This window comes from Erinaceus europaeus, chromosome 13, assembly GCF_950295315.1.
Source record: "Erinaceus europaeus chromosome 13, mEriEur2.1, whole genome shotgun sequence".
Classification (NCBI taxonomy): domain Eukaryota; kingdom Metazoa; phylum Chordata; class Mammalia; order Eulipotyphla; family Erinaceidae; genus Erinaceus; species Erinaceus europaeus.
In genome coordinates, this window is record NC_080174.1 from 69,325,815 (window position 1) to 69,347,412 (window position 21,598).

General features: G+C 44.1%; 1 protein-coding gene across 1 annotated transcript; it reads right to left on the reverse strand.

The window, feature by feature from the left end:
• Positions 1–276: 276 nt before the first annotated feature.
• CDCA8 (cell division cycle associated 8) lies at positions 277–21,582 on the reverse strand. The gene is made up of 11 exons (XM_007535306.3): positions 21,453–21,582; positions 21,208–21,320; positions 20,950–21,078; positions 17,583–17,623; positions 12,785–12,857; positions 9,293–9,372; positions 7,148–7,212; positions 5,339–5,434; positions 3,795–3,921; positions 3,011–3,097; positions 277–1,965 (listed from the first exon to the last, which is right to left on the reverse strand). The coding sequence occupies exons 2-11, from the start codon at positions 21,302–21,304 to the stop codon at positions 1,921–1,923; spliced, it is 840 nt and encodes a 279-aa protein (XP_007535368.2). The 5' UTR covers positions 21,305–21,320; positions 21,453–21,582; the 3' UTR covers positions 277–1,920.
• Positions 21,583–21,598: the final 16 nt, after the last annotated feature.

Here is a 21,598-nt window from a genome sequence, read left to right on the forward strand (position 1 = left end):
GGTCAGCTCATGCTTTCAATGCTGGGGTGGGGGTCATTACCACCCAAGCGAACCCAGGGATTTTACCTCCATCATGTGACTAGCACTAGGCATCTGCTACACACTACACTTGACCTACAGTGGGGTGCAGCTAGGCAGTGATGCAGATGGACTGAAGCACGGTGAGGGTGGCTCTGGGTGCAGTTTGCTGGATCTAATGTCTCCTTGATGCCAGGCTCTTCTCAGTGCACCCGTTGACAGAGGAAAAGACAGAAACCTCTGGTCTGGTGACCTGAGTACTTGAAATCACAAGTAAGCTTTATTCCAAATGTTGCCACTGACCCAAGAGTCCTTCTTCCTGAACTGTCAGGACCAGATGGTCTGGCTAAGTGGTGGTCCCAGGTAGTTTTCTTTCAACAATGGGAAACTGCTTGTGAGTTTGGGCTACTTAGTATGTCTTGGATCTTGGAGTGGCTACCCTCATACTAGAAAAATTCTGTTGTAAAGTCTGGGCATCTTCTGATGCAGAAGCTTTCAAAGACCTCTAAGCAGAATCCAAAACTGTCTCTAGACCAGGCCAGCACAGCTAGAAGGTGACAGACGGAATGTCAGGTTAGGGGCAATGAAAACTCACAATTTATTGAAAACAGGTAACTTTTAGTAATTCTTATTAGACCAAATCAGCTTACAGATATAATTTCTCCAGCACAATATGTACAAAAGTTGCAGGAAAGAGAGAATAAAACAATTTTCTCGAGCAGGGCCACGTTTTTAGAATGGTCATGAGCCACAATAATACAAAGTACAACAAAAATATGTGAGAAAACTGTGCCCTCAGACTGGAGGTGGGGGGCCTCTCTGTTCCCATATTTTTGGACCCCATCTCATGATTTTGGGGGGCAGAGAGGCTAATTAGAGCACAGGGATCTAGGTGCTAATGCCAAACATCTTGTTCACACCCAGGGCAGAGGTTAAATGCATGGAATGTGGCCCCCAGACAAGTTACATCTGTCCCTCTGATGAAGGAAGCCCAGAGGAGTGAAGTGCTCTCTGCAAAGTCTGTTTGACTTGCAGGGATCATTGGACCATGGAGAGCTTGGAGGGTTCCTCAGCAGTCAGTCACTCAAAAAAACACTAGACTAAGCTAAGCCCTGTAAGTCCCTCATCCAAATTCCCACTAAGGAGAGAGAGGTAGAGGAGTAAGTAAAACATGGAAATTACTGTTATACCAATTTTTGGTCTTTGGTAAACAGGAATAAATACAATATGCTGTTGAACAAGTCAGTTTGAAAAAAACTATTTAGGAATAGCAGGCATAAGATTCCAAAGCCCCACAGACAGAGGGGATAGAGATGTATTCGCTGTGGTCATTGCTGTGACATGTCCTGTTCGGCTGTCCAGGCCCCGTTTGTACAGTTCCTCCCAGCTTTCTACACCTGCCCTCTTATGGTCCAGAGCTCTTGTTTCCCTGAGCTGAAATCTCCCAGCCCCAAGTATATATACAGCGGAAATGCTAGATGCAGAGGGTTCTGATGAGGGTGAGTAGGCAGTCTTCCCAAGAACACAAGATTCTTTCATGCCACCTCCACTGGAGTTAGGGCAGGGCCAAAAGGATGCTGAGTTATAGAAGGCAGGAGGCGGCAGCTCTGAGAAGGGGGGAGAATTCAGCAGGGAAAAGGACAGAAGTCTTAACTGCATGGACACAGCAGGCAGAGTCTGCATCACCTGGATGGGGAGGCACAAATGCAAAGCTTTATGTAACTGCTGGAGAACACTGTGTGTCTTCCCCCTTCCTGAATTCTCCAAGAGGAACACCAGCCCCTGCTCTGGAACTTCACACTCAAATAAACAATAAGCATGAAGGAAAGAGGTCTCTTCAGGGCTCAAGAAGTAGCCATTGAAGGTCCATCTTGTTGAGTTTGGCTTCTTGCAGTAGCAACCTTATTTGTGAGTTCGTATGCTGCTGCAGATTTGTGCAAGACGGCTCTAAAGGAAGAGACAGGGCATTTAGAGATGAGGGCACTGGGCAGGCCTGCCAATTTAACACTTCCACTTTCTATTTATATGACAGACTAATTTCCCATTCCAAACTTTCATTCTGCACCCAGACAAAGTTGTCGAAACCACTTCTCAAACGAAAAGGTGGAGATGTAACTTGGGGGAGAGTAGTGCTCCAAGTTTAGCTCCATGATAGATGTCACTGGATTCTGGTGGCTATGCATCTGTCTCATTACTGGGTCTGCATTTAGTACAACACGTCTTGGGAAAGTCGTTCTATTCATGTCCCCTTCAGACAGCTCCCTGAAAGGGTTAGCCTTTGGCAGTCAAGTGAACACTAAGTGCTCCTACCCACCACCTTAGACCATGCTGACTGGATGAGCGCGATCCATCTTACCAAACCTCAATCAATTCAATACATACTCTTGAGAATGTGAGCAAAAACAAGAAGCCAGCCAGGGAGTGCAGGGCATCAGAGCAATCTGGTTAGGTGTTGGGCATGTGGCTCCCCACACTAAACACAAACCGATTTTAAAGGGTTTCTTGAAGGTGTAAGAGAAATGGGAAAATCAGCCCTCAAAATGCAGACATTAAAGGAGTTGGCATGCCAGAGTGGAACTCCACATACTCCTGCCACTGCCGCTGCCACTACTCCAAGGGCCTGCTGGTCAGGGATTTCTGACTCTGTGAGATTCCTTGTGACAAGGCCTCCCTCATTCTCTACCTACTATAACAAACTGTCAGTTCCTGGCTGTTAGTTGTGTCCTAACACACAGCACCAGCTACTTGAATGAGGAAGTTTTGCTTCCACTGTGGATCTTCTTTGGAAGGCTTCTGGGATGGACAGAATTTATTATCAGTTTACAGGCCTAACTGCTACTAGTTACGTCACAATATAGTCAAAATTTGTTGTAGGAAAAAAGGCAGTACCACTATTAAGTAGAAAGCGGTAGCCTAGACACAGAAAACAGTCCAAATATAAATAGACCAAGAAAAGCTATTGAGGGCATCCTGTGTGGTGAGGAACACTTACGGAGAGCTTCTTAATATTTCCCAAAGCCTCTGGGTCCAGCTGTGCAATATCAACCCTCTGCAAGTCACTGGCCAGCAAGCGCATGCTCTATGTGAAAGGGAGCCCAGGTTAGAACCAGAATCTTCACCAGGACAGGAACCTTCACCCAGCTGCTCAGAGTGCCCCAGGGTAGGGTTCCCTAAATACCCTGCACTCAGTGGTGGGGCTTGGGGAGGGGAAGTGTCAAGATAAGTATGAGGGTCAACAGGACACAATGACATCAGTGCGTATCACGGGGCCAGTGGTTGGATCACCCAGGTACAAGGACATGCACACTAGCTGAGAAATGCCCTACAGGCAACTTCTGAGAGGCTGTTTCATTCCCTCACTGACGCTGAGGTTAACAACTTGCTCTGCCTGCTTCAGAACCGCTCAAAGCTATACAAAATGGAATGACCCACGTTCTCTTTTTCAGACTGAGCACAGACTCGGGTAGTGCCTGCCCTCCTCTGCATATCCTTCAACAGAGCGTCACTACTAAACTGCTTCTCAAGAGCAGGAGCCATGTTCCTACAGGACGGGTGGGCAAGTGTTAGTGGATGAACAGGGGAAACCCAGAGCTGGGCATGGATCTTCCCAGCCTGGGTCTCTAACGTGGCAGAGAAAACCAGGCTCTGTCATGTGGAAATGTGGAGATCAGTACTGATGCAAAGGATCTCAGGGAGAGAAATGGATGGTGGGCTGTGGGCACACTGCTTTAGTAAGAGCAGCACATTGTGGCCTGGCTTCCCTCTGAATACTTTACCTCTCCGCCTCCCACTGGCACAGTGAGGAAAACCTCTTTGTTGTCTGCGAGAGGACTGCCGTTCACTGAGACGTTGTAAATTCGCTCTCTGGCTGCTGGAGTACGTAGGCCTGGGGTCTTGAAGACCCTACAAAGTGGGAAAATCTCTGTAAAGATGGCTTGGCAGATTGAATGACACCAGGTGCTGTGAGCCCTTCCAACTCCCATCTGGCCTCAAGCTGCAGTTTTCAAATCACACATTTCTAAGAAGGCAAGTTCTAAATTTAGGATGATTTTTTTTAAAGGCAGTAATGACTAAACACAGCTGGAGAAAGGGGGCTGTAATTACCAAACATACATCTAGTGAAAGTCAAGTCTTAAAAAAAAAAAAAAAGATTTTTATTTATGTATTTTTATGGAAGAGAAAGAGGATGGGAGAGAGCGGAACACTGCTCAGCTCTGGCATATGGTGGTGTGGGGATTGAACTTGGGACTTTTGGGGCCTCAGGTATACAGGTTCTGTGCTCTAATACTGAATTACCACCCCAGCTTAAAGTAATTTATTTACTTTTTAATTGCCACCGGGGTTATCGCTGGGCCTCAGTGCCAGCAATACAAATCCACTGCTCCCAGCAGCCACTTTTTTGTTTTCTATTTTTTTAAATTTATTTTTGTATATTTATTTATTCCCTTTTGTTGCCCTTGTTGTTTTATTGTTGTAGTTATTATTGTTGTTATTGATGTCGTCGTTGTTGGATAGGACAGAGAAGTAGAGAGAGGAAGGGAAGACAGAGGGGGAGAGAAAGACAGATACCTGCAGACCTGCTTCACTGCCTGTGAAGCGACTCCCCTGCAGGTGGGGAGCCGGGGGCTGGAACCGGGATCTTTACATCAGTTCTTGTGCTTTGCACCATGTGAACTTAACCCGCTGCGCTACTGCCCAACTCCCTTTTTTTCTATTTTTATTAGAGAGGACAGATAGAAATTGAGAGGGTAGTGGGAGACATAGAGACCTCTGCAGAACTGCTTTACCACTTGTGAAGCATCTCCCCTGAAGGTGGGGAGTTGGGGATGGGGTCTCAAACTCCAGTCCTTGCACATGTGCGCCTTTAGCCAGGTGCACCTCCACCCAAATCCCTAAAACCATGTCTTCTCCATATAAACTTTAGGTTCCAAGTTCTGTATGGCTATAATCCATCCATCCACAAAGTCAGAAGAGGGTGGCCAAATGCTTCCATCAAGAGGAATTTCCCAGCTGGGGAGATAATAGTGGTCGAGCATAGAACTTGCATTCATGAGGTCTCAGGTTTGATCTCAGCATCACCTATGAGTGGTACGCTGGTCTCTACTCCATTGCATCAGATGAAAAAAAGTCACTGAGTTACTGCAAGCATGAACCTGCCCTCAGGGAGGCAGATGCTGGAAAGTTCAGATAGTCATCCTTCTCTAAACATTTCCAAGCCAAATCTTCTCAGAGGGATCTTCTCAAAAACCCTTCTTATCTGGCCAATGTTAAATGTTGGGCTCCACCCAAAAATCAAACAGTTGCTTACCTAATTACTCACCTAGAGTCAAACCTGGGTGTCAGGCCTGGAGTTGGTTTCACTAAAGACAATTCCAGCCGTCCAATAGCTGGGGTCACAGTGTTAGAATGGCTTGATCTATAGGTAAGAAATAGCTATTAGATGTGCCAATTCTCAGTTCCAGTGATAGCAGTAGCAGCAGTGGTAAGATAGGTAACCAAGTCAGGGAGAGCACTGACTACATCAGCTATTGTTCTCAGCACCTTCTACATGTACATTAATTCATGTCATAACAACCCCATGAAAACACAATTGTTCTCCTCAGTACAGACACAGAACTTCAAGTATAATGAGTCCAAGATGACACAAAGTGGTTTGAATGGAGTCAGAACTCTAAAGTAGTCAGCCTCCAGAATCTGGAATTCTCACACAAGCTAAGAAGAAGTAAACCGTTTTCAAACGACCTATAGGACCCTCGGCTAGGCTTCATGTCCTCTTCCTAGGCAGTCACCACTGACTGGTAAGATGTAAGAGTACTTTGTTTCTGGACACACTCCAGTGGATACTTCCTTGGTTTTTTGAGATGTAGCCCCATCTCCAAATGGTTATTTAGGATCAAGCCCACATGATTCCGAGAAGTTCCAGGAGGAACATTTCAAGAAGCTAACTATGTGACAGTCACTTTGTGACTTACTCTAGAGTAGCTCTGCACATCGACTTAGGCAGTGAAACAAAATATGAAGTTTTGGATATATCCTAAGGAACCCAACACATCCATCCAAAAAGATCTGTGTACACATATGTTATTGGCAGCACAACTTGTAATAGCCAAAACCTGGAAGCAACCCAGGTGTCCAACAACAGATGAGTGGCTGAGCAAGTTGTGGTATATATACACAATGGAATACTACTCAGCTGTAAAAAATGGAGACTTCACCGTTTTCAGCCGATCTTGGATGGACCTTGAAAAATTCATGTTATATGAAATAAGTCAGAAACAGAAGGATGAATATGGGATGATCTCACTCTCAGGCAGAAGTTGAAAAACAAGATCAGAAACGAAAACACAAGTAGAACCTGAAATGTAATAGGCATATCGCACCAAAGTAAAAGACTCTGGGGTGGGAGTGGGTGGCTGGGGAGAATACAGGTCCATAAAGAATGATAAATGACATAGTGGGGGTTGTATTGTTAAATGGGAAACTGGGGAATGTTATGTATGTACGAACTATTGTATTTACTGTTGAATATAAAACATTAATTCCCCAATAAAGAAATAAAAAAATATGAAGTTTTACTTATGTATCTCACTCTGTATTAAAAAAATGTGGGAGGATAAGATGGAGAATATGGGGAGTCGTGCTGTAGTGCAGCGGGCTAAGCGCAGGTGGCGCAAAGCACAAGGACCGGCATAAGGATCCCAGTTCGAACCCTGGCTCCCCACCTGCAGGGGAGTCACTTCACAGGTGGTGAAGCAGGTCTGCAGGTGTCTATTTTTCTCTCCTCCTCTCTGTCTTCCCCTCCTCTCTCCATTTCTCTCTGTCCTATCCAACAACGACAACAACAATAATAACTACAACAATAAAACAACAAGGGCAACAAAAAGGGAATAAATATAAAAAAAAAATTAAAAAAAAAAAAGATGGAGAATATGGGTGTAAGAACTGGAGAAGGTTTTGGGTCAAACATTTCTGAAGACCCATCTAGCTTGGATAATACTCAAGACTTGAATGACTTAAAGGTCTGTTTGGACTTGAGCTACAATTCTTTCCAGTGCCTAGTTCTGCCATGATGTATGTGGTTCTCCAACAAAACCAGAAATGCAGATCTTATGCTGGGAAATTCAGTTACCTTTTACTCCTGCGTGTTGCTTGCATGTACTGGGTTTTCTTCTTAGATGGAGGACACCTTTTGACCTAAAATCACAAGTGAAACTGAGTTTACAAAAAGATTAATAAAAGGGGATGATAAAAAGCAAAAATATCAGAAAGGGAGACCAGTTCTGAAGAAGAAAACCAATACGAAGTTTAACGTCTATCTTACAGATTCCAGTGCCCTAGATAATTCAGAACATAATCAACCAGCTAAGGACTTACACTGGATGGGTCTTCAAAAACAGAAGGTTTTGGCTAAGATTAAATCCCCTTAATGGCATCCTGATTTACCCCTACTCCCACCCTTCACTTCACTAGGAGCTGTTCTGAAAACCACTAAGGGCATCTAGTCACTTAACCTAAAGAACCCTCAGTAGTCTTTGTCCTTGAGTCCATGGAGAGATACATGACAAGGATAACTCTGAAATGTCAGAAAACTTTATTCTCCCCTTTGTCTCTCCAAGATCCATCATCTTCCTGGTGTCTCTGTAATCTGCTTCCCCTCTGGCATACTTCTCAGCCCACTTCTCCATGCTCTATCGCCTTGTCGAATCACACATTGGGATAACTTCCCTAAGATCTGACCATCAGTGCCTCCCAGTCTCTTAATTCTTCCCAAACTCCAGTCTAAGGCTAGGTGTCTTGGGAAAGCATCAAATATTCAAGCTATCAAAACAACAGGCACATTCATTGTTATCCTTCACTCTAACCCAGGCCACTCTTCCTCCTGTGTCTCTGTGTACTGGATGGTAACTGTCTAAGCCAAAAGCCACTTAAGAAGTCATCTATGGTCCCTCCTTTCCTTGACCAGTCTTGTCTATTCTTCCTTCGAAAGCTTATCTCAAAAACCATCCCTTATCTTTTTTTTCCTTGTCTCCGGTCTGGAGACCTGATAGGATGCCTGCAGTGCCACAAGTGTGACCCAGGTTGGAGCTCTAGCACCACATGGGAGGTGCTATGGAATGGAAGAAGCTTTGGTGTCTCTATCTTTCTCCATCTGAAGGAAGAAAAAAAATTTGCAAAACATGGCTCAGAGGTGTGAAATCACATGCAACTCCACTGTAAGGATTCCAGTCTCCAGTCCCCCACCAACCATTTATCCTGAATACAGTTTTTTTTTTTTGAATACTTATCTGATTACCTTGCTTATCAATGCTATGTGAAGAAATCCAGGCTTGCAGGCTTGACACAGACGGGCATTCATTATCTGACCCTTACTCTCAGCACATCACCCTCGGACTTTATATCCCAGTTATATCCAACTGCTCTGATTTCTTGATGCACTTTCATACACCCTCCTGCAATTCCTTTCCCTTTCTTCTCCAGCTAATAAAACCTCATCATCTTTAAAGTTTTATCTGAGTCCTAACGTTGTGGGTAAGACTGACTCTCCCTTCTATGTGCTACAAGGGGAGCAAACTACTCATATACCCTTGAATGGAAGAGCGGTGAGGGAGGGAGGAAGGTCACGCCCCCTAGCCAGTCAGATCAGCCGAATCAACTCTAGCGCTCACTGGAGTGACAGCTGTAGCCAGATTACCCTCACATGCTCTATACACTGTATACAGGCATCTACTATCACTTTTGTCACTAGCCATCTACCTGGGCTCTCTTCTGTGAAACTGTGAGCCCTGGAGGCAACAACACTGTACGTATGTATTTTGTTGTCTTCTGTCAGGTCTCAGTCCCACAGAAAGTTACCTACTTTTTTTTTTTTTTTTTTTCCCAGTGGGGTCAGGGCTTAATGCATTTGCAGTTTCACTGCTCTGGGCCACTTCTTCATTCAGAAGGAGATAGACAGACAGGGAAAGAGAAGCACCACAGCTTCTTCTGATGCCACAGCTTTAACATGTAATGCACGGACTTGAACCGTAGCCATGTGAGTGGAAAGATATCTCTGCAGACCTGACTCACTCATTTTTTTTGGTCACTGCCAGGCTTTCAACGCAATGGGTTAACTATATACGCACATATGAGAGAGAGCTCCAGATACCACAGTACTAAAGCTTCCCCTTGTGCTAGAGGACTTCACGTGATGCAGGGAGCTGGAATCTGGGTAGAACACATGGCACAGAAGGTCCCCTTCCAGGTGAACGAACTTGCTGGCTGGTCCTCTACTTACTCTCAAAGCTTGGCGACTCTTTTTATTTTCTTCTTCTTCTTCTTCTACTATCATTTCCTCCACCTGTATTGCCTTTCGTGCTATAAGAGAGTTTGAACAGCTCACTTCTCTTGGAAATAAACTTTCATGCATTCACATTTCTCAAAGTAAATAAAATGTATGTTAAGCTTTAAGCTGGAACTAAGAAGAAATAGACCCAGTATGAAGATGATGCCTTTTTTAAAAAAGAGGGTTGAGACAAAGCAAACTAATGAGTGGTCAGGAAACCCCACACCTACCTTGTAAGGGCAGCCCAGCATTGGGACAGGAATGCAGTCAGGAGTTAAATTTTTACAGATCTATCCATCTTCCGGGCTTCTCTATCTCTCTGCAGTTTGCTTTTCAAATTCCTTTCTATTCATCTATGAGTAGTCACTTTATAGGGTTATTAAGAGATCTGAACTGGGGGCCTGGCAGTGGCACACCTAGTTAAGCACATGCATTACAGTGTGCAAGGACCTGGGTTCAAGCCCCTGGTCCCCACCTGCAGGGGAAAGCTTCACAAGTGGTGAAGCTGGCCTGCATATGTCTCTCTGTCTCTATCATATATATATAAAAGAGACCTGAACTATGTGCTCCACGAGAATAGACTCTTTGGGGTGGATGAAACAGCTCAGTTGGATACTGTGCTGCTTTGCCATGTGCACTACCCACAGTCAAGTCTGGCCTAGTTCCCACCATATTGAAGGAGGCTTTGGTGCTGTGGTCTCTTTCACCCTCTCTTTCTGTCTCTATCTAAAAAAACTAACAAAATTTGTTCTTTATTCCTGTATCCCCAAACTCTAGAATTGTGCATGTAAATATTCATTAAATATCTGTAGCATGAATGGAAAGTCCTCTGGAATACTGGGTACATGTTATAATAATAAGCATTATTATTTGTTTTAATAAAACATTATTATTAGAGCTGGGGAAGTAGCATAATGGCTATGCAAAAAGACTTTCATGCCTGAGGCTGAGGTCCCAGATTCAATCCCCTAGCACCACCATAAGCCAGAGCTAAGCAGCGCTCTATCCTTGTTCTGTTTCCTGCTCTCTCATTAAAATAAGTTTTTTTTTTTTTTTTTTAAACCAGGGGTGGGGGTCACGCAGCGCAATGGGTTAAGTACACGTGGCACGTAGCACGTAGCATAAGAACTGGCATAAAGATCCCAGTTCCAGCCAACAGCTCCCTACCTACAGGGGGGTCGCTTCACAAAGGGTGAAAACAGTACTGCAGGTGTCTTTTCTCTCCTCCTCACTGTCTTCCCCTCCTCTCTTGATTTCTGTCCTATCCAACAACAACAGCAATAACAACAACGATAAACAACAAGGGCAACAAAGGGGAGAAAAAAAAAAAAAAAGCCTCCAGGAGCAGTGGATTCCTAGGGCAGGCACCGAGCCTGTGATAACCTTGGAGGGATTAAAAAAAAAAAAAAATCAGCAGCCAGGCAGTGGCACACCTAGTTAAGCACACACACTACAGTACACAAGGACCTGGGTTCAAGCTCCTGGTGCCCACCTGCAGGGGGAAAGCTTTATGAGTGGTGAAATAGAGCTGCAGGTGTCTGTCTGTCTCTCTTCCTTCTCTATCTCCCTCTCCCCTCTCAATTTCTCTGTCTCTATCCAATAATAAATAAATTTAGGGTGGGAGTTAGCTAGCATAATGATTACACAAATAGACTCTCATGCCTGAGGCTCCAAAGTCCCAGTCAATCTCCTGTACCACCATCAGCCAGAGCTGAGTAGTGCTCTGGTAAGGAAAAAAAAAAAAATCATAGCTATTTAGTAATGGAGCTTAGTGTCGCATTGCTAAAACATGTATAGTCAGTAGCTAGAAGATACTGAGCAGGGTTTCTAAGGAAAAAAAAAATCATGCATGTAATTGTCAGACTAAACAACTTTTATGCTTTTTCCACCCCTGCATATTACATAAGATCAGTATGCATATTAAGGTTGTTTTTTTTTGGTAATACAGTCAAGGTCCAGTGATTTAAAGGACACCACAATTTTTACTATTGGTTAAGAATGACTCTGATGTGTTCAGTTCTCAGAAATGAAATCAGAAAACCCATCCTTCTTCAAGTAAACAAAACTAGTAGAGCTCAGAAGAGAAACTGCTATCACCTGAACATGTAGAAATGACTCAGTATCTCAGCAGACCGTGTGTGTGTGTGTGTGCGCACGCGTCTCTAAGGAGTTTTAGGAATACTCAGGTTCTATTACATCGTAACCTCAGGGAGGCAAAGCCAGAGTAGATACCAAGAAGGTAAAGGATCTCATCATGTTTCATGCTATAACAGAATTCTAGTCAGGACAAGAGATGAACTGTGTTTCTCACCCAACTTGGGGAAGAGGTACCTCTGTGCACAGGCAGCCTCCAAATTCAGGTCAAGCCAGGCCTATTCTCACCAGAGCTGCATACACTGAGCATAATGACAGTGACATTTAGTTCATAACAGAGTTCATCCTGGCTATGTTCACTGATTACCTGGCTTTCTAAAATCTTTTTTAAAATATTTATTTTATATTTGCTGCTCTTGTTTTATTTTTGTAGTTATTGTTGTTGTTGTTGGATAGGACAGAGAGAAATGGAGAGATGGGGAAGACAGAGGGGGGAGAGAAAGACAGACACCTGCAGACCTGCTTCACTGCCTGTGAAGTGACTCCCCTGCAGGTGGGGAGTCGGGGGGCTTGAACTGGGGTCTTTGTGCTGGTCCTTGAGCTTTGTGCCTAAAATTCTTTTTAGAAGACAGTGTTTGTCAGTCTATAGGAACAAGTTTACTGAGTGTAGTATTATGAAATGAAATGCTGACAAGTTCCCTCTCAATCTTCCTGATCATATCAGCGAAAGTCTCAGCTGGCATGACCACATCTTAGAACACCTCTAAACCCTGGGGAAACAAGCAGGTAACAATATTTGGCTTCCAGTCACACTGACATGCCCCATCCCCACCCCCCCAGTCACACTGACATGCCCCATCCCCACCCCCCCAGTTCAAATATCAGTCTTGAGGGTTTGGTTAGTATCAATCCTACATGCAATTAACTGAATATAGCAGCCACAATTAAGATTGAGGCCCAAGATGTTACAGAGTTGAGGATCAGCTAACCCTCCCTGCTGAGCAGCCAGCTCAGGGTTAAGATTTCTCAGTTCGGGAGTCGGGCGGTAACGTGCAGGTTAAGCACAGGTGGTGCAAAGTGCAAGGACCGGCGTGAGAATCCCGGTTCGAGCCCCCAGCTCCCCACCTGCAGGGGGGTCGCTTTACAGGCGGTGAAGCAGGTCTGCAGGTGTCTATCTTTCTCTCCCCATCTCTGTCTTCCTCTCCTCTCTCCATTTCTCTCTGTCCTACCCAACAATGATGATGACAATAATAACTACAACAATAAAACAACAAGGGCAACAAAAGGGAATAAAGAAAAATTAAAAAAAAAAATTCCTCAGTTCATCAAGTAGTTTAAAAAAGCACTCACTTCTGGCAGACTTCAGAGGTGTCTGAATAGCTTCTGCTGTTAGTTTGTTTATTTCTGTAATATCCAGGTCAGCCTGTGACAAACATAGTCGGACACAATCCATCAAATATCCGAACCAACATTTTAAGATTCCAAACATTATTACACATTACAGTGAATGCCCATAAACCCATTATACAACCCAACGCTTAAAAACACTGCCAATAATTTGCTTCTAGTAATGTTTTGCTTCCTGTGCTATATTATATGCCTCCCAATGTATACGGGCTTAATACGTTTTTGCTTTTGACCACTATGTGTCATTGTATTGTGTCTTCAATATTTTATAATATACCACTGTGAGGCTATGTTCCCATGGATTTGTCCAAGCTCTTACCAAGTTTTCACTATTAGAAACCCAGCTACTCTGAATTTCCTTAATTTCCTTAGCAAGACATTACAAATTCCTATTGATATGTATTTGCTACAAAATTTGGTACTAAGTCAGATTTCTCTCTTTTTTTTTTTAAGTCTAAGGTTCTCAAGGTTTCTGGTTTGCTCTTGGTCCTTTAAAAAGGCTTCTTCTTGCAGACACCTATCATAGGGAGAAGTTGTACCTGTGTGTCAACAACTGCACTGTAAACTACTAGCCTCCCAATAAGATGATTAAAAACAAAAAGGCTACTTCCATTTACCATTCTAATTAAATTTGTCCCCAGTGGTAACTGTCTATATGTATGATAGTAACTGAGTAAATATGATCTGTAGTCCTTTCCTTGTAGGACATGAGCAACTGTAAGTAAGAACAGTTGTTTCAGGCCAGGGATGGCAGATTTCATCTATGGATTGGTAGGGACTACCTGAATTGCTCAGGATCCTGGTTTAGCAAGAAATTGATTAGTGATGTCCGATAGACTGGAAAGTGGTAGTCAATATGGCTATATCTCTAGAAATAACCAACATACTGTGAAGGTGGCATTGGTAGGCTACTGATCACCTAATGTCCAAGAGAATCAATATAGCAGGTTGATAGGCTTAAAAAGGTCTGTTTACTTGGTTGATCTGTAGCTGGCAGAGGAAAACCTGGATTTTGGAGTTCTCACCATTCCCTGGTAAGAAGGGAACGTGCCTAAGCTTCATACAAGCAATATGATTTATGCTGAACTTGCTTTCCTTCTAGAAGTCTAGAATGCGCAAGGTAGACAATGTCTACGTGATCAATTTCTAGTCAGTGTTCTGGGCAATGGTAAATAAGAGTGCACATCTGTTAAATTCAATGTGGCCTGGGTGAATACAACTGGCAGAAGAATTTTGGAAGCTTGATTCTGGTTTCTTCTAGACTTAATCTCATTTACACTTTCCTCTGACTGATTTTGCTGTATTTATTTTTTTTCAACTTTGTTTATTTGATAGAGACAGAGAGAAACTGAGGAGGGAGGGGAGATAGAAAGAGACAGAGAGACCCCTGCAGCCCTGCTTCACCACTTGTGAAGCTTCCCCCAAGCAGATGGGGACCAGGGGTTTGAACCTGGCTGGGTCCTTGCACTTGCCAGGTGCGCCACTGCCTGGGCCCTGTATTTATTCTTTAATGAGTCGTGGTCAAGAGTAAGACTATGTGTTGAGCGCCAGGAATCTTCCTACTAAATGACCACTCCTGGAGGTGGTCTTGGGAGTACCTTCTTATACCTTGTAATAAAAACTTTCGTGCCAAAGTATCATCCCATCTCTACAATTAACAATCATACCAGCTAAGGCTTTAGTTCTCAGAGTACATCAAAATCTTCGATTTGCAGTTTTGTCAAAAAAGGGGAAGACAGTCTAGTAGTTTATGCAAAAGACTTTCATGCCTGAGGCTCCAGGTGCCAGGTTCAGTCCCCGGTACCACCATAAGCCAAAGTTGAGTAGTGCCCAGAGAGAGAGACAGAGAGAAAGAGAGAGGAAAAAGTAGAGGGGGAGGTGGAGGTGAAGATGATGATGATTATCTATTAGCTAGTAGGTATAAGCCATCCAAGAAGTAAATCTTTTTAAACATTAGATCTAGATAGATGAAGGGGAACCACATTACTAAGAAAGAGCAAGAACTGAGGGTATTTTACTAGCTCTTGACTTTCTCTCCATTCCTAGACTATAATATTCATACCCTAACTCTAATTTCTTATTTCCTAATAACTGGCTGGGGGGAAACAACTATTTAGTACTACTATGTATCTTTCACAGGCAGAATCCTTTAAATCCTTAGATTTCAAATGATTCTGCTTAACACACAGATGCAGATTTTTGGATTCATCTTATAAACTGATGAGGGCTATAATAAACAGTTTCTTCAGGGGGCCAGGCAGTGACGCACCAGGTTAAGCACATATAGTATGAAGCACAAGGACCCATGCAAGGATCCTGGTTTGAGCCCCTGGATCCTTACCTGCAGGGGAGGTCGCTTCACAAGTGGTGAAGCAGGTCTGCAGGTGTCTCCCTGTCTCTCTCTTTCTCTATCTCCCTCCTCTCTCAATTTCTCTCCATCCTACCCTAATAAAATGGAAAAAATGGAGCAGTGGATTTGTAGAGTCAGCACCAAACCCCAGTGATAACCCTGGAGGCAAACAAACAAACACAAACAAAATATTTCTCCAGAAAGATACATAAATGCATGTCGTATACACAGTGTTTGTATGTGATTTTATTTATTTATTTTATGGAATTGGGCCTTTCACAAGCATTTCATTGTTTCCAGGTTGATTTTTCTTTTCTTTTTTTCTGATTTATTAATTAATTAAGGGAAAAGAGAGAGAGAGAGAGAGAGAGAGAGATTGAACATGAACCAAAGCATCATTCTGGAACATGCAATGCCAGGGATCAAACTTTAGACTTCATGCTTGTAAGTTCAATGCATTATCCACTGCACCAACTTGCAGGCCACTCCCAGGTCAACTTTTTCATTCGAATGTAAGGATAACAGAAAATAATACCAGATCTTCCCCCGGTGCTGTGTTGTTCCCACGTGGTGCTGGAGCTAGAACCTAGATGGCAAGGCATGTGTCCTGCCTGGTGAGCTATCACAACAGTCTCTCTCATGTGCCATTTTAGTGTGCCTACTCTCACCGTGAAGTCCTTATGGGCTAGCACTCAACACTGTCCAACAGAATTTTCTGCAGTAGTAGAAATATTCTATTTCTGAGCAATTAACATGCACGCACTGGTCATCTGAGGCTAGTGAACATCTGAAATGTGGCCAGGGTCTGAAGTTGTGAAAATGTCAATTTTACTAATTAATTTTTATTTTGAGAGTCCAGCACTTCATCCACTGAGCCATTCCTCCAGCCACATTTTTATTTTGAAAGAGACAGGATGGAGTACCACTCTACCATTTTATGGTGTGTGTGTGTGTGTGTGTGTGTGTGTGTTAAGATTAACTCACAAGACTTGTCTATATTTTAGAGTGATGTTCTGTTTGTGTTTGCCTTTCTTGTGTTTAGTATGTAGTGCCAGGGGTTGGACTCAGGGTCTCACATACATATAAAGTATGTATTCTCCACTGAGCCAGTCCCTCAGTCCTGACTTTACTAGCTTTAATTAATTTAAATAGCTACATAAGGCTGGTGGCTACTGTAAAAGTTAGTACAGATCTATTTTTCCCCCTCCCAAATCAGGGTTATTGCTGGGGCTTGATACCTATATAATGAATCCTCTGCTCCCTGTGGTCATTCTCCAGCCCCCTTTCTTTCTTTGATAAGAGACAAATAGGGAAGAGGGGCACAGAGAGAGATACATGCAGTGCTGCTCTACCCCCTCACTCTTCCCGCACCCAATACCCCGCACAGGTGGGGACTGGGAGTTTGAACCTGGGTCCTCATACATAGAATGTGTATGCTCTACCAGGTGCACCACAATCCGACCCCCAGATGTAATTTCTTTCTTTCTTTTGTAATTTGATTTTCCCCCTTTTGTTGCCCTTGTTGTTTTATTGTTGTTGTAGTTATTATTGTTGTTGTCGTCATTGTTGGATAGCACAGAGAAATGGAGAGAGGAGGGGAAGACAGAGAGGGGGAGAGAAAGATAGACACCTGCAGACCTGCTTCACTGCTTGCGAAGCGACGCCCCTGCAGTTGGGGAGCCAGAGATCGAACCAGGATCCTTACAGGAGTCTTTGAGCTTTGTGCCATGTGCGCTTAACACATTCCACTACCTGCGCTTAACCCACTGCACTACCACCCGACCCCCATAGTTTCTTTATTTCAGCCTCCATGTCTTACTGCCTTCATGTCCTGGTACTGATACTCAAAAGTACCAACGAGAGATTGAGAAGGTGAGATGGTGTCGGGAATCTTGAAAGGTTCATGCAATAGCAACTGCTTCTTGAGTATGAAATAATAAAGTAGACTTTAATGCCTGAGGTTTGGAAATCCCAGGTTTGATCTCTGGCACATCCAAAAGCCAGAGCTAGGCAGTGCTCTTGAAAAAACAAACAAACAAAGGTAGAGTGAGAGTTTATTTGCTGTCTTAACAGGTCAGAGTGAGCCAGCAACTGAAAGGAACTTGGCTTGAGATTTTCTACTTTCCCTGAAAAAGGCAGGGCAAAGGGTACTTGATTTTGGTGCCTACCAAAATAGAATTGCCCTCCTCTGGTAGGGTTCAAAACTATTTGGGCTTTATGTACTCTGCATCTGACAACTACAGTAATTCCAGTTAACACAAATAGGTAATATTCCCTGTGGAACCTCTTCCTCAGAAAGTACCTACTGGTTGGATTTTGTTATTAGACTAAACTTAAAAAAAAAAAAAAAACTTACCAAAAATAGGATAAAAAATAAGACTGGTCACTTACTGTTGCTGCCTCTTCCAGGGCCTGTTTGTTTCCTCCAAAGGCTTTAAAAAAGAACATTGTTTAGTTATTACCAGGCTTTAATGGTAAATTTAATGTTTTCCCTAGCATGACCAGTTATTTTAAACTAGAGGGGTCAAGTCCTTGATTCAACATTCAAGAACTTTTCAAGTCTAGTGTAGCCTTTCTCAAGCTTGACTCATCTCCATCACTATCCTGTCTGTGTTCCAGCAAACTACAGTTCCTGTATCATCCCAAATGTGCTACAGTCGCATATGGCTCAGTGCCCCATAACTATTGTTTCCCTTGCCTAAAAGACTCCTTTGTACCTGTACAATTTCAAAAGCCAGCTGAAACTCAAAAATCTTAAGATTTCCTTATTGAAGCAGCTTTCTGCAGTGTTGAGTTAGATGCTGACTCTCCTCATACACAGCAACTGTTCAAAGATGTCTCGAGTATTCATCTAACCTTGAACTGAATTCCTTGAGGTCAGAGAGAATCACAGTTACTGGCAAAAAAATATAATACATAGTAGGCATGTAGTAAATGTGTGTTGAATAAAGAAATAAAAAATAAGATTCAGGTGTAGAATAGTGAGGGCCTTAACAGCTATATGTAGTATACCTGTTAAGAACTTCAGCTTTGGGAGTCGGGCGGTAGCGCAGGGGGTTAAGTGCACGTGGCAAAAAGTGCAAGGAGTGGCATAAGGATCCTGGTTTGAGCCCCCGGCTCCCCACCTGCAGGGGGGTCGCTTCACAGGTGGTGAAGCAGCTCTGCAGGTGTCTATCTTTCTCTCTCCCTCTGTCTTCCCCTCTTCTCTCCATTTCTCTCTGTCCTATTCAACAAACGATATCAATAACAACAACGATAATAACTACAGTAGCAATGAAATGACAACAAGGGCAACAAAAGGGAAAGTAAATATATATATAAAAAAAGAACTTCAGCTTTAGAACTAGAAAATCTAGGTTCAGGGAGTCGGGCGGTAGCGCAGCAGGTTAAGCGCACGTGGCGCCAAGTGCAAGGACCAGCATAAGGATCCGGGTTTGAGCCCTTGGCGCCGCACCTGCAGGGGAGTCGCTTCACAGGCGGTGAAGCAGGTCTGCAGGTGTCTATCTTTCTCTCCCCCTCTGTCTTCCCCTTCTCTCTCCATTTTTTCCTGTCCTATCCAACAACAAATACATCAACAACAACATAATAACTACAACAATAAAACAAGGGCAAAAAAAGGGAAATAAATATATGTTAAAAAGAAAATCTAGGTTCAGACAGACTCTGCTATAACTAGTCTATAACTAGTAACTAATCTCTCTTTGCCTTGTTCTTGTCAGCTTAAAAATAGAAACACTTGGCAGTCAGGTGGTAGCAAGGCAGGTTAAGCACACATGGCGCCAAGCCAAGGACCGGTGTAAGGATCCCAGTTTGAGCCCCGGCTCCCTACCTGCAGGGGTGTCGCTTCACAAGCAGGTCTATCTTTCTTTCCCCACCCTCTCCATTTCTCAGTCTTATCCAACAACGACAGCAATAATAATAATAACAACAACAATGATAAGCAAGGACAACAAAAGGAAAAAAGTGGCCTCCAGGAGCAGTGGATTTGTAGTGCACTGAGCTCCAGTGATAACCGTGGAGGCAAAAAAAAAACAACAACAAAAAAACCAAAAAACCAGAAACACTAATTAGTCAATACATATAAGACAACTGATACAATGCCTGTTTGATATAGGAAGCACTGTATTAGTGTGCATATGACCACTATTCTGTCTCCTTTTTAGTTGTTATAATTTTTATTACATAACCATGTACAATTTTAAAAAGTAATTCTTCTCTAAAAACTTGAGGAATAATGTTTTGTTTTATTCATCAGTACATCCTCAGCACCTAGCATTGTGACTGACATATCCAATAAATATTTGCAGTTGTGTGCAAACCACTGACTTAGCAATAAAAGGGAAAGTCAAAAGCATCACCAAAAGCCTGCATGAACAGAACATGCATATGAGCAGAACATGCATTTCTATTCTATTCAGGCTATATCCTGGTTAATTAATTACTAAGAAGGACAATTGAAAAAGTAAGAGTAAGGGGCTGGGTGGTGGCACAACTGATTAAGCACACATGCTATCATGTGCAAGTACCTGGCTTGGAGCCCCTGCTCCCCACCTGCAGGGGTGAAGCAAGTGCTCAGGTATCTCTCTCTCTCCCACTTCCCTCTTAACTTCTATGTCCTATCAAATAAAGAAGAGAAAAAAAGGAAAAATGGCTGCCAGGAGCAGTAGATTTGTTATGCAAACACCAAGTCCCAGCAATAACCTGGTAGGGGAGAAAAAAGGAACAATTAAGTGTAGTCGAGCAGAAAGGACAGACAGTCTTGAGCACTTGCTTAACAAGAGGGTGGGGGCAACAATGGGGTCTTCCTCCAATCAGAAAAAAAATCCTCGCACTTCACAGTCTGACGTACCACTTTTAAAATGGCAACTTCCTTGAGTGGCTTGGGGTTATCCTTCTATGTGAGCTTTAGCAGCTTACTAAATTATTCATTCACTTATTTGTAAGTGGATAAAACATTAAAAAAAAAAAAAAAGAAAAACACTTGGTGACACATTTCAGTGACCATAAATACCCTGTATTGCACTGTGTGCATACCCATTCTACTATAAGGATAACATTGGGTAGTGAGACAAGTTCCGCTGGCCCACAGAGTTCGAATAATTTATGTTTTGGAGAAAGATAATTTCTAACTTAAGAGAAAGTGTCTGATCATACCCAGGGCAGATGGGATAAGTTTTATAGAGAAAAATAAAGGCGAAAATTGGAACAGGGAAGGCGGGGGTGGGGTGTGGGGGGAGATAGCAAAAGGCTTTCATGCCCAGGCTCCAAAGTGTCAGGTTCAATCCCCTGCAGCACCATTATTAAATCAAAAACGAGCAATGGGAAGGAAGGCAGGAAGGAAGGAAGGGAGGGAGGGAGGAAGGGAGGAAGGAAAAAGGGAGAGAGAGATAAACAGAAAAGAAGGAAGGGAAGAGGGGCCGGGTGGTGGCGCACCTGGTTGAGCGCAGGTAGTACAATGCGCAAGGACGCGGGTTCGAGTCCCCGGTCCCCACCTGCAGGGGAAAGCTTTGCGCGCACGGTGAAGCAGGGCTGCAGGTGTCTCTCTCCCTCACTATCACCCCCTTCCCTCTTGATTTCTGGCTGTCCTTATCCAATGAATAAAGACTTAAAAAAAAAAAAAAAGACGAAGGGAGGGAAGATACAAGAAAGTTGAAACCAAGAGTGAGGGAGTGGTGGTGGAAGCCGGAGGGCTGTGATCACCAGCAAGGTGACGGCTGTCATGGCAACCAGAGGAGGGGCCGGGAGGGGCGACTCTTACCGAAGTAGTCGAGCCAGTTCATCTCGCGCAGCACCTTGGGGAGCCGCAGGTTCTCGATGTTGTAGTGGTTATCCATCTCCTTGAGGAGGTTCTGCCTGTCCGACTGAATCTGCTTGGACCGTATCTGCACTGCGGGAGGAGAGGAGCCGGGTCACTCGCCAGGTGACTGGACAACCGGGTCCCTGGACAACGGGGTCCCGGCCGCACGGCACCCCGCTGCCGCCCCAGAGAGCCGCGACCACCCCGCCCGCCCCTTACCTTCCCGGTCAAAGTCCTTCAGAAACGAGTTGAGCTTCCGACTCCGTAGCGAGTTGGTCTTGGACACCCGACTGCTGCCCTTCCTAGTCGGAGCCATGGCGCTGGGGTGGAGCCTGTGGGAAGCGGGGAGGGCCGAGCCCCGAGCTCAGCGGCCGGAGAAAGACTGGGACCGGGAGGGGGAGACAGGGCGGATGGGCATCCCGGGACTGGGTGGGGGTACCTGCCCCTTCGGAGCTGGGCTCTACCTGAGGGTCCCCCAACACGGGCCCGACAACGACAGTCTTCGGTGCTCCAACCGAGAAAAGCAGTTCTGAGCAGAGATCACGGGTGCTACGGCCGCCACCAAATTCAAACTGCCACAGCGGACGAATGAGAAGTCGCCTTCTTAGGA